The following is a 14,085-nucleotide window of genomic DNA, read 5'->3' on the forward strand; positions in this document are numbered from 1 at the left end:
GATGATCGCTGCGCAAAACAGGAAGCATTATTTGTTACTAAATTATTTGTTCAGAGTAAAATAAAATGGACTCAGGGGATGAGGTTCATTCCACAGGAACACCACAGGAGGCTTTATTTATGACGAGATTAGTGATAGACTTACTGACAAGCAATACATCTATTAAGAACAGAGTTTTAGACGCCGATCTTAATAATTCCTATAGCAGTCGGTGGATCTGCCGAAGTTATGAAGAGACGCCGGCCTCTACATAGTATCAGCGCATTTAGCGCCAGTTCTAAATGTAAGACAGCTTCCTAGCTGTCTTACATTTAGACCATTTTCTACGCCTTAGGCTCCATTCACACGTCCGTGGTGTGTTGCGGACCCGCAAATTGTGGATCCGCAACACACCCGCCCGGCACCCCTATAGAAATGCCTATTCTTGTTCACAGCTGCGGACAAGAATAGGACATGTTCTATCTTTTGCGGAGTTGCAGACCTGTGTGCTGTCCGCATCGCATCCATTCCGACCCCATAGAAAATGAATAGGTCCGCAACCGTTCTGCAAAATTGCGGAACGGATGCGGACCCATTTGCGGACGTGTGAATGGAGCCTAAATCAGGCGTAGGAAATGATGAATGAGTCGGTCCTACCGGCCTGTCCCCTTCCCCGCCCACACCGTGCCAACTTTTTTAGGCCTGACGTGAGCGGAGAGAAGTCACACCATACCGTAAAACATAATCTACACCAGATATATGCCACAAAGGTTCTATGTCTGTTAGCTCAGGCCACAACATATCACTTCCTGCTTGTCCAGCCCTGCTCTTGGTTAATATAAAAGTTCCCTACCCCTTACTATATAAATTAAGACACTCCCCAGCAGTCATTTTGTGGAGTTTTGAATACTGTGCTGTACTTTTTCAAATTACATTCCAAATCACATATAAATATTCCAGATAGTTAGTGTTAGATAGTAATATGAAATTGTGTAGCTGAATAGCTGATAGGGTCCAGTGCAGGGAGTAGTGTATGTTATAGAGATTGTTAGCTGATATATATAATCCATATAATTAGTGTTAGATAGTAATAGGGAATTGTGTAGCTGAATAGCTGATAGGGTCCAGTGCAGGGAGTAGTGTAGGTTATAGAGATCATTAGCTGAAATATATAATCCATATAATTAGTGTTAGATAGTAATAGAGAATTGTGTAGCTGAATAGCTGATAGGGTCCAGTGCAGGGAGTAGTGTAGGTTATAGAGATCATTAGCTGAAATATATAATCCATATAATTACTGTTAGATAGTAATAGAGAATTGTGTAGCTGAATACCTGATAGGGTCCAGTGCAGGGAGTAGTGTAGATTATAGAGATCATTAGCTGAAGTATATAATCCATATAATTAGTGTTAGATAGTAATAGAGAATTGTGTAGCTGAATAGCTGATAGGGTCCAGTGCAGGGAGTAGTGTAGGTTATAGAGATCATTAGCTGAAATATATAATCCATATAATTACTGTTAGATAGTAATAGAGAATTGTGTAGCTGAATACCTGATAGGGTCCAGTGCAGGGAGTAGTGTAGATTATAGAGATCATTAGCTGAAGTATATAATCCATATAATTAGTGTTAGATAGTAATAGAGAATTGTGTAGCTGAATAGGTGATAGGGTCCAGTGCAGGGTATAGTGTAGGTTATAGAGATCATTAGCTGATATATATAATCCATATAATTAGTGTTAGATAGTAATAGAGAATTGTGTAGCTGAATAGCTGATCCAGGGTCCAGTGCAGGGTATAGTGTAGGTTATAGAGATCATTAGCTGATATATATAATCCATATAATTAGTGTTAGATACGGTAGTATAGGCTATAGTGTGCGCAGGAAAATAAATGTGCATGTGACAGAGATTTCTCTGCTGTCCATACATACATGCTCCAGAAATAGTCAATGTGATGTCACAACAATACTAAGTTCAACAATCAGTATTATGTTTTCAGACCTGATTAAAGGTGAAGTTGTATAAATTGCGCTAAAATATTCGTATCAATAGTGGCGATTTGTGCAATCTCAAATACTTTGAAAAACTCTATCTGCATATAAAGCTATTGTTATTACATGCATGGAATTTTAATCTAAAACAGTGCTGTAATGTACAATTACTTACTGTGATCAGGAGTTTTTCCTCACTATCTCGAAAGTTGCAGCCAACCATTTTTATCACTTATGTAGCTAATAGTGTGTGCGTGGGTACCTGTGCGCGCACTCATAATAGCGCAATCGAAAAGAATATCACGAAAACACGAATATTTGCCGAATATTCACCTAAATATTTGTGATATATTGCGAATTCGAATATTGCCCCTGCCATTCATCACTACTATAGAGGAAGAGGTGGTGCCAGCTCTGCCTATCGATGGTAACTAGGATTCAGCCAGTTCCCTCAGGCTCTCCAGATCCGGTTGTTAAGCGGCAGCTAGAGATGAGCACTTCCATTCCATAGTTTAGCTCCTTAGGCTTTTTAAAAGTTGGGTGGTATATGTGTAGTGAATATATGGCGTATTTATGTATGTGTACCATGTATATGGTGTATTCATGTCTATGTGTGTTGCATATATATGGTGTATGTATATGTTAACATGTGTTGTGATGCCGCATGTCCGCCGTTGAGTATCCCACCCCTGGATACACAGTGCATTCATCTTTGTAGTGGGCTTCCAGGACTCTGCAGATGAGACGAAGTTCAGCAGATAAATGTTCTGTTTATTCCCACATTAATATGGATGTTTTCATTAAACTGGAAGGCCACTTTAAGGTACACTAAATGGCCTTTTATATACAGTATAAATTCCCCACTTTCCTACCCTGTGTAGGAGAGAAAGGCATAACATCATGGACCAATTTTCCATCTTGTTTGCTGAGGTTGCTTTGCTTATTATTTCACCACCCGCTAGGAACTAAGGTGCTGCCATCCTGAGCTGGGGCCCCCTTTCCACATGACCTCATAGAAGGGGCAATGGCCATTTCTATGGTATGCATATTATCGTCTTCTGAGTTTTGAGCAACAAAAACATGATATATTACATTGATAATAAAGCCCTTGGCCATACAATGTATTCATGCCATTTTCTGCCATAGATAGTTTATTGGATGAGGCACAATATGTGGCTATGATTTCACTTTACATTTGTGAAGTAAAAGCATCTTATATGATAAATTTGTTTTCTTTAGTAACTACTTGTTCTCTGCTGCTGAGAAAAGGTCATAGATTTCCATATTACCCAAGAATTGTTTTACTCAGCTCTTAATTTGCCGCTTGAAAATCCACAATGGGAACCCATCAAGCCTCTGCTATTTCTTACTAATTCGCACTTGATTAAATATGTAAACGTATTAGGCAGCACAGTGCCCTCTCTCTGACAGAGCATTAGAGAAAATGAGGATCTGCACCTGCTTCCTTCTAATTAGGAATCTCAATACAAATTGTAACTTGCACATTATCTGAGCTTTACTCTTATGTATTTACATCTACAATAAAACACATTGGGGGAAACAAAGGAGGGTTCTTGTTTAAACAGTTTTCATACATCTACAGTACCCCAACTCTTTGTAGGATCTTATCATCCCCCCCCCCCCCCCCAAAAAAAAAACATCATTAATGATAAGTCCTTTGACAGTTTTTGGTGACATTCAATATCACTTCCATTAAGCAAGTTTTCCAGTACTTAGTTATTGAAATCCTCAAAATAGATTCATCAATGTCAGATCGATGGTGGTCCAACACTCTGCACTCCCACCGAACAGCCCCTATAGAGTCAGTGGAGCCAGAAGCACAAGGGTCCATCTACAGTGACCATGTCAGGATACTGCAGTTCATTTACCATTCAAGTGAATGGAGCTAAGCTGCAGTACAGCAGCACTATTGTCACCGCAAGAACAGTTTTGTCCAGAGTCGTTTTCGTCTACATATTATACATCACTTCCTGCCTGATTAGACAATTAATCGTCTAATCGGGCAGGAATGGAAGTACACCAGCCCTGGAAACGACAAACATGGTGGACGGAGTCTTCTGTCTGCTGTATACTTTCTAGCACTGGAGGCCGCCCAAAACAGCTGATCGATAGGACTGCAGGCTGTTGGACCCCACTAATCTCATGACCTATGGAGACATCCTGAAAAAAAAGCCTTCAATATCTAAGTACAGAAACACCCCTTTAATACTTTCATAGGGACTGTCATCCAACATTTCTATGCTTAATTATGTAAAAATATGCTGTCCGTAGTACAGCATTATTAGGCAAATTTACCTTTTTAGAGTATATGAGAGCTTTTATAAGTTCTCAACCAAATTTCGCCAAAGTAACTAGCTAAGAAATGGCTGACTAGAATTTTAACAGCTTGACGGTACAGGACAACTCAAGGTTTTATATTTATAGATGATCTTTTACAGTTCTAAGAAAATCTGCTGAATAGAATATTTTTAGAAGAGGAAGGCAGAAGACCATATACAGATGTAGCAGAACTGAGTTGGCCAATGTACATCTGTATATCCATGTCATATAGTGTTCCAAACATCATAAAAGCTCTAATTTTCAAATAGTAGGCATTAAGGGGGTCCTTTATGAAGCTGCAATCTGCAACTTTTCCCCACCCAAGCCCAGTCTATAAAAGTGGGCACGAAGTAGCTTGTTTCAGGCATAGAAAAAGGTCTAAATGTAAGACAGTTCGGAAGCTGTCTTACATTTAGAAGCGGCGGTAGATCCGCCAAAGTTATGAAAATGCCGACACCTCTTCATAACTCCGGTGGATCTACCGCCAGTGCAGGAGCTTTTAATAAGATCTGAGTCTAAAACACCGGTCCTAATAAATGACCCCCCTAAATCTCTAGTCAGGTGCAACATGTCCTTTGGAAAAGATAAGTAGAAACACCATGATCTGGGCATAATAAAGTATTATTATGGGCAGAAGTGAAGATAGACCATTGTGTGGTCTATTGTTCTTCTGTAGAATATCTTGCTTTTCATGCCCGCTGACATATTCTGGATAATGTTTTGGTTGACATTGTAGAATGTATAAAAATAAGTTGTAACATGAGCTAAAGATTTGATTATATCTTTCCTAGTCAGACACTGAATTTTGGGATAAAATGCAAGCTGAATGGGAAGAGATGGCAAGGCGGAACTGGATTTCAGATAATTCAAGCTCATCCAATCAATCTGAAGCATCTTCCAAAGAAACTGTACGTACATTGTACAAAGCTGATGTGTTTCTGTTGCAGATTCTGAATTGGTCCACATCAATAATTTTTGCATTTATGCTTACAATATGAAATACTCATACCTTAAAATTGTGCAGGAATAATGTTAGAATAGCGCCATCAGCTGTTTCTTTTAAAGGGAATCTGTCACCTGCTTTTACCATTTTAAGCTGTCACCATCGCTATGTTCACTAAAGTACCTTATTTCCAGCAGTCTTCTTTTTACTTTATTTCGTTTTGTCCTTTTGATATAAAAGCGCTTTTTATGATATGCTAATGAGGCTCCAAGGTGCCCAGTTTTTTTTTTCTGTTGCCCTGAGGAGGTTGATGATCACGCAGGCCGCAGGCGGTGCTGCGTCTGCGCGAGTTTTCTGGCCGCCGACAGGAAGAAGGACGGGGCATTTCTAGAAGGTTGACTATGACGTGGGGAGGGGGCGGAACACTTCGGAGCCTCATTAGCATATCATAAAAAGCGCTTTTATATCAACAGGACAAAACGAAATAAAGTAAAAAGAAGACTGCTGGAAATAAGGTACTTTCCCTTACGTCCTACCAGCAGCACAGACGGGGTTAACTGCCCCTGTGGACTGGTAGGACCGGCGGAATTTTAATGAGCCCAAGAACCAATAAACGATCTTCAGCTCCCTGAAAGGGAGGAGATCACCCCCCCAGCCCACCGTGTTTTTTTCTGTCCTTTGGACAGGTTGGACTGGCGTATTGCTCCTTTGGAGCTGAGAGTTAGGGGCTCCTTTTTTATTTCTTTCTAATATAAAGGATCGCCCTGTTTTTCTACAAATGGCTCTCTTTTTTGCCCTTATTTTCAGGCAGATCGCGGCGATTTTTCTATACCTGGGGACCGCGGGGAGCGGGGCGTCCCCCTCCCCTCTCCTTTTCAGTTCTCCTGGTCTCCCGTTCCTCCCATTGCCACACACGCGTGGCGCTATGGGCGCCGCCATCTTCCGGAAGTGACGCGCACTAGCTGCGCTACGTCACTTCCGGTTTTTTTCACAGCTCGGCTGAGGTCCTTCCTCACCCTTTTTAGAAGAATTATTTTCCGATAGATATCCTGTGATCCAGGATGACCCGGGGCAGCTATTCAGAGCAGGCTGAGCTAGTTTTGTTAGCTCTCTTATATCTTAGGATACTTACGATTTGGGACCCGCCCAGGGGGCGGGGCTTCTTCCTTTTAAGCGCCCAGAGCCTGTCATTCAGTGCTCTGGTTGCATTGCTTTGACAAGCTAGCTCCAGAGTTCCCTGTGCCTTGTGATATCCTTATATTGCTTGACCGTGGGTTTGTGTGTTCCTTCTGCAGCTCTATATATCTCTAGTGCTGGTGGGCCCCCTTAAGGTCTCGTTTCTCCACCTCCAATTTTTTTGTAGGTGTTATGACCTGTCTTTTTTGTTTCCAATTACAGGACTATGGCTTCCCCCAAGGATCCGGATCAGCGAAAATCTGGGGCCAAGAGGAAGCATTTGGCGTGTTTTGATTGTAACACGCCCTTAGACGACGGCTGTCCCTATTCTAGGTGTGAGAGCTGTCGCACGGCGTCCACGGAACCCACGATGCAGGAGATGTTTCAGTGGACGAAAACATATGTGGATGATTCCATTAAGGGAGTGGTGCGCTTATTGAATGAGAGGTTACCAGGACCCTCTCAGACTCCCATGGATATGACCACTCCAGTCGCACCACCCGAAAGACCCACCCCCTGTTCGGTGGGGTCCTCTTCTGAGGAGGAAGAGGTCACTTCTTGCTTTTTCCCTCCAGAAAAAACGCAGAAGTTACTTAAGTCCATCAGGTCGGGGGACCATGATGTTGACATTGGGGAGTCCTCCGATCCCGCCGTACGGACACAGCGTGTCTTCAGAGCGGATGAGACCCTTCTTTCTGTGATGCGCACAGAATGGCGAAAGCCTGAGAAAGGCCCAGTTCTCACTAGAAAGTTCAAGCTTATGTACCCGATGGCTAAACCCTTGGTGGAATCGTGGGGTTCCATTCCTAAGGTGGACATGGCGATAGCCAAGTTGTCCCGGCGCACTCTAGTCCCTGCAGATGATGGGTCTAGTCTGCAGGACCCTCTAGATCGGAGGGCAGAGTGCACCCTCAGAAGGAGTTATGCGACGGCCGCTGCCTCCGCATCAACTTCGATTGCGGCCACTGAAGTGGCCACCTATCTACGCTCTAGGCTCAATCAGATCCAGACAGATGTGGACCAGAGCGTATCCAGGGATGACATCTTAGCAGCTTTCAAGTCAGCCAACCTGGCTATGGATTTCTTAGTCGACTCCACCCAGATGCAGTTGAAGCTGGCCGCCAAAACTATGGCCTTAGTTTCGGCTGCCCGCAGACCACTTTGGCTGAAACCTTGGGTCGCGGACAACGCGTCCAAGTTTAATCTTTGTGGGCTCCCCTTCGAACCAGACAGGCTGTTTGGGTCCGAATTGGATAAAATCATGGAGGGGCTCTCCGACAAAAAGGGGAAGAGCCTCCCCCAGCAGCCCTTTCGGGGATGCCCCAGGCAGGAAAAGAAGCGCGAAGGACGCCCGGGGCAGCAATCTAGGCGCAGAGATTGGGGGGGACCGTCTCGTAAGTATTCGAGGCGCTCCCGTAAACCCGCTAAGGAGGCAAAACCCTCCTGACTATGGGCCTCGTCGAGGCTCTTGGATAAGCCCTGCTGCCCCTGCAGTGTCTCCTCTAGACTTTCCCATACCACTCCCCCAAACACCCGTGGGGGGCCGTCTCTCCCTTTTCAAAGACTCCTGGAGTCAGTTGATCGCAGACCCTTGGGTTCTGAACTTAGTCTCCGTCGGGTACCGGGTAGACTTTCTCTCTCTCCCCCCAGAGAGATTTGTCGCTACACGAAACTTCGGGCCGGCCAAACAAGTGGTCCTGGAATCTTACATCCAGGACTATATCTCCAAGGGAGCCCTAGAGGAGGTGCCGGCAGGGGAGAGAGGCCTAGGCATTTATTCACCAGTGTTCCTGGTTCCCAAGAAGACGGGAGACCTCCGGATTATCATCGATTTGAGATTTCTCAATCGATTTATAAGGAAAACAAGGTTTCGCATGGAAACCATAAGGTCAGTCACCCATATCCTCAACCTCGGGGATGTCATGGCTACTCTGGACCTCAAAGATGCTTATCTTCACATTCCGATCCATTCCGCCTTCCGGAAATTTCTCAGGATCGCGGTCCAGATTTCAGGGGTTCGCAGGCACTTTCAGTTCACCGCGCTCCCCTTCGGAATCTCTTCTGCCCCCCTTATCTTCACCAAGGTGGTGGTATCGGTGGTGGCAGCATTGAGACTCCAAGGGCTGACTATCATTCCTTATCTGGACGATTGGCTTTTCATAGCCTCTTCAGTTCCGATCCTTACCCACCATCTTCAGATCGCAATCTCCTTTCTTCTCCGCCTAGGCTGGATCATCAACTGGCAGAAGTCGAATGTGAGCCCATCATCTTCAATCCAATATTTAGGATTCGTGGTCGACTCTGTGGAGATGTCCCTCCGGTTGACTCAAGAAAGGAAAGCGCGGATTCAGGACCTGGCAAAGGTCCTTCATGTCCCTCGTCGAGTCTCTATTCGGACTCTCATGAAGATGGTGGGGCTCATGTCAGCGGCTGCGGACGCTGTCCCTTGGGCGCTATGGCACCTCCGTCCTCTTCAGTCGGAGGTCTTACATTTATGGAACGGCAGCCCTGCGGGGCTAGATTCCCTGTGCTCCCTGTCCGGTCAGACCCGGAATTCCCTCAGATGGTGGTTTCGACTGCCAGCAGGGAAGTCTATGACCCAACCAGTTTGGGTCATATTGACTACAGACGCGTCCCTCGTAGGCTGGGGCGCTCACCTGGACGGATCCCAAGTGCAGGGATCTTGGTCCCCCCGGAGCGGCATCTTTCCTCCAATCTTCGCGAGATTCGAGCTATCCGGCTAGCCCTCCTTCACTTCGCCCCTCAGATTCGGGGCAAAGCGGTGAAAGTCCAGTCAGACAATATGACTGCGGTTCTCTATATAAACAAGCAGGGAGGCACAAGGTCATTACCCCTTCTATCAGAGATCGGGGTGATCCTTCGGTGGGCAGAGCTGAACCTTTCCCATCTATCTGCCGTTCATATCCGAGGTTCCCTCAATATGATAGCAGACCGCTTAAGTCGAGGATTACCGACCATGGAGTGGTCTCTGCATCCGGAGGTCTTCAGGCAGCTAGTTCACAGTTGGGGTATGCCAGAGGTGGACCTCATGGCAACCAGGTTCAACGCCAAGGTGCTGAGGTTCTGTTCCCTGTACCGGGAAGACAACCCCCTGGCGATAGATGCTCTGTCGATACCGTGGAGGTTCAGGCTGGCTTACATCTTCCCTCCTTTTTCCATGATACCGAGGGTATTGATGAAAATCCGTCAGGATCAGGCCTCGGTAATAGCCATCATACCGTTTTGGCCCAAAAGATCCTGGTTTACCCAGCTCATTCAGATGAGTCGGGGACAATACTGGAGACTCCCCCCGGAGCAGACCCTGGTGTCGTGGGACACTCACCTCTGCCCAGATCTGCACAGGTTCAACCTGACAGCCTGGAGGTTGATCAGCCCCTTCCCAACATAGAAGGGCTTTCCGAGTCGGTCCTGAGAACTTTGTCGCATTCCCGAGCAGAGTCTACAAACAAGGCCTACTCCAGGATCATGAGAATCTTCGTGGCATGGTGTGATTCCAAACAGGTGGCGTCTGCAGATCCGCCCCTTCCTGCGATACTACATTTCCTTCAGGACGGATTAGATAGAGGCCTATCTCCAGCTACCTTGAAGGTACAAATGTGTGCCATCTCGGCCTGTCTCAACAGGCCATACTCTCGGGACCCACTCATCAAACGCTTCCTGAAGGGAGCGGAAAGACTAAAGCCTACTATACTGAAACCCATTCCCCAGTGGGATCTTTCAGTAGTGCTCAGGGGTCTAGCATCTCCCCCCTTCGAGCCTTTGGAGGAGGTTGATTTCAAATATTTAACTTTAAAGATGGTTTTTCTTCTGGCTATAGCCTCAGCCAAAAGAGTCTCTGAATTGCAGGCTTTCTCTGCAATTCATCCATATATTATTTTCTTACAGGACAGAGTACTCCTGAAGTTTTTACCATACTTCAGACCTAAGGTGCCTACTTTTCAAAATATCAACCAGGTAATCTCCTTACCAGTTTTGTTTACAGCCTCCTCCTCTGATACTCCAGCTAGAGATCCGCTGGATATTTCTAGATGCCTCCAGATCTATGTGGATAGATCCAGAGAATTCAGGATAGATGAAAATCTCCTTATCCTGTTTGCCGGTAAGTCTAAAGGCCGTAAAGCGTCTAAAGCCACCATTAGTCGCTGGATCAAGGAGGCCATTAAGGAAGCTTTTGTCTCCCAAACCTTAGATCCTCCCGAGTTTGTGAGAGCCCATTCTACTAGGGCGGTCTCCACCTCGGTTGCGGAAAGAAGTCTTCTCCCCTTAGAGTTGATCTGTAAGGCGGCCTCCTAGAGCTCTGAGTCAACCTTCATCTCCCATTATAGGATAGATGCTAGGATGGCAGAGTTTTCGGCTTTCGGGCAGACAGTTCTTACTTCTGCCAGGCATGAGGACCCTCCCTAGGGGTTTTATCTTGCTATCTCCCCATCTGTGCTGCTGGTAGGACGTAAGGGAATCGTTAATTTCTAACGATAATTTGTTTTCCCTTAGTCCTAACAGCAGCACACAAATATCCCTCCCTAACTTACATCATACTTGTTAAAGACACGGTGGGCTGGGGGGGTGATCTCCTCCCTTTCAGGGAGCTGAAGATCGTTTATTGGTTCTTGGGCTCATTAAAATTCCGCCGGTCCTACCAGTCCACAGGGGCAGTTAACCCCGTCTGTGCTGCTGTTAGGACTAAGGGAAAACAAATTATCGTTAGAAATTAACGATTAGTGAACATAGCGATGGTGACAGCTTAAAATGGTAAAAGCAGGTGACAGATTCCCTTTAAACAGCCAGTTCATGTCCACCTCAGCAATTACACTAACAATGCCTTGCACTTTTATCACCTGCTCAGCATTTATTGTGACATGCAGAGAAAACTGCAGCTTTGGAAGCAACCAGCTCACCACGCCAGGAGCTCCCCTGCATGACCGAAGCAGTAAGACTGAGCATGTGCATCCACCTCAGCACCTTTACTGAGGTGGACGCGGAAAGGTTTGTTCAATAAATCTGTAAGACAGTGTACATTTAGACAGATAGCCGTAAACTGTGCCAAATATCGTGGCACATTTTTTGGTGCCCAGAGCCATCTTTGAGTTATGCCCCCTTTCTCATGAAGCCACGTCCCCTTTCTGCTAAGAGACATTGCCTTGTCAAACACATCACAAACAGTGTCTGAAACTCTGTAAAATACTTACTTCACGTGTTGCAAAGAATGTTGGCCAGTTTTTGGTGCAAATTGTGTCTGAATTCTAGGGCATTTTGATTTGTAAATCTCCAATGTGTTCAATAAAAAGACTATTGAAAAGAAATACACAAAGAAACAGCAGGTGGCACCACAGTAACATTATTCCTGGAGTATCTGGGGATATAAGCATTTTTTAATATGGGAAAATACAAAAAATGTTTAAAATAATGGACTGGATATAACGTGGGGCAACCCCTTCAATGATATTCCAAAAATCTATGTTAATTCTTAATTACTTATGGCTTTTTTTTATTGCATATGGAAAACACAAAAAAAAAAATCTTATGAGAACGACAACTCAAAGAAACACCAATGGCTCATTTACTTGCACTGACTGAAGTATGCAATTATTGGGGAGGAACTGTTTGTTCCTGATAATTGCCTGCTCATCAGAGGAGGTGAGAGCTGCATTTATATGTAGTAATCACCTCCAATGTATGGGGACGAATAACTGCAACTGCAATTGCTGATCCCCATACTGATTTATTGTTCCTGGGTAGCAGATCTCAGTTTACACAGCCAGAGCTGCCCAATAACAATGATTTAATGTCAGCATAAATGATGATTTCACCCGATGAACCAGCATTTGTTAGTTCATCAGGTGACTCACTGTACCTTTACATAGAGACAGATAAAAGATATAGGGAAGAGTTGGTTGACTACAAAAGATTGTGACCTCAGGTAAACAGCCTTTTAAGTATGGAAAATCATTAATTGCTCATGTAAAATATGGAATATAATATGGGATTGTTATTATTTTGGTCCAGGGCTACTATTTCCACACGGACAACCCATTCAAGGAGTGTTTTGGAGCCTTTGAAGAAGGGATGAAGAAACTAAAAGAAGGGGATTTACCAGTGACCATCCTCTACTTGGAAGCTGCCATTTTGCAAGACCCCAATGATGCTGAGGTACCGTAGAAATTTACACATAGCCTTTTCACATATTAATTGCTTACCAATTGTAATTCTCAAGGTGATATGTGTTTCTCTTAAGTCTACAATGTCAAATTCTGCATGCTAATTATACAAAGGATTCTCGTTTAGAAAGCTCAATTAGGCTACAGAGAGCGGATTAAAGTATAAAAGCCAATTAGTAAATTAATGTATCGGAAATCACCCTTGTTAATCCAGGCAATGGAAATTCCAGGAAGGATATGCACTGCTTTATACTGGGAGATGGTTTAAGAGACTTGTCAAGGAAGATTAGTTCAAATAATCCCAGACATAAGATTTATTTCTCAGGTTCTCCCAAAGAAAATCAATTGCAGAGAGACAAAGTTACTTGGCAATAATGTAGACATCAGGGCAGTACATAAGGTACTGCAGTAAGGAGCCTAATCTTTTTAAGGTAACAATTGGCTGTTAAATGCCTAATGCCACTGAAGTTTTACAATATGATACTCACATAGTTACACTTGAATGGATTCCATTTAATAGGCAATAATGTGCAGACATGGCTCCAGTTAGTATTCAATTCATTTAACAAGCTATTCAATGTAGAATGTGAAAGGAGTTAAAAAAATATAACAAAAATAGCAAAAATCGCTTATATCTATATTAATGCAATATAGTATACAATACAGTGTAATTTACTGTATATGCATCGTCAAACATCGCCATACTATTTTAACTACATACCACACACAGCCACCTTACTGAAAAAAAAAACATTTAAGTTGCTAAAATACATAGAGGCAAAAGCAAAAAAAAACTTAGTTGGTCTTTCAAGGGATTTTCTGGTAATTAAGATCATTTTGTCTAGGGAGCAATCATTAGGAGAAAAAAAATGGCAGCCATCCTATTAGTAAACACAAAACCTGTTCTGATCTCACAGGACAAGATAGTTCACAAAACTGAGCTAAATAGCTGCCTCATCCTCCTCTTTGCTCTACTTGTCAGGGATTATGTTCCTGAATATAGGTGTTAAGATCTTCAGCTGCAACTAGGTGGGAATAGAGGTCATGAGGAGATAGGATGGACAAAACAGACTGTGGTAATGGAGACTGCATACAAGAGCTGCTGCTCATTACCACATCACCACCCTCCTCTCTGGTCTTCATGTCTCCTCATGAACTCCATCCCTACAGAGATTAAACTGAATATCTTATCAGCTGTATTTTGGACCAGAATCACCTAAACATACTTCAAAGTAGGGAACCTAAAACCACTATTTATTAGAATCATTTAAAAATAGACCAGATAAGTCTTGCTGTCAGCTATCACAACCTTAGTCTGTAGGTAACATGGTACATAGTGAAAAATAGATGTAAAAAACAAAAATAACCACATAATCATATACAGGGAATACACTGATGGACCCAGACCTAGAGTTATTGTTACAGGGAAGGGGAGACCAGGGGATCTTTCCAATGGGGTAATTATCCCTATCAGAGG

At 43.9% G+C, this 14,085-nt stretch overlaps 1 protein-coding gene across 1 annotated transcript in view; it reads left to right on the forward strand.

Annotated features, from left to right (window-relative positions):
• PEX5L (peroxisomal biogenesis factor 5 like) overlaps nt 1–14,085 on the forward strand; it is a 113,462-nt gene that overhangs the window by 78,024 nt on the left and 21,353 nt on the right. The window contains exons 7-8 of the mRNA XM_044291059.1: nt 5,105–5,221; nt 12,457–12,600. Coding sequence (XP_044146994.1) covers nt 5,105–5,221; nt 12,457–12,600 — 261 coding nt within the window. The remainder of the gene's footprint in view (nt 1–5,104; nt 5,222–12,456; nt 12,601–14,085) is intronic.

The sequence above is a fragment of the Bufo gargarizans genome, chromosome 4 (assembly GCF_014858855.1).
Source record: "Bufo gargarizans isolate SCDJY-AF-19 chromosome 4, ASM1485885v1, whole genome shotgun sequence".
Taxonomy (NCBI): Eukaryota; Metazoa; Chordata; class Amphibia; order Anura; family Bufonidae; genus Bufo; species Bufo gargarizans.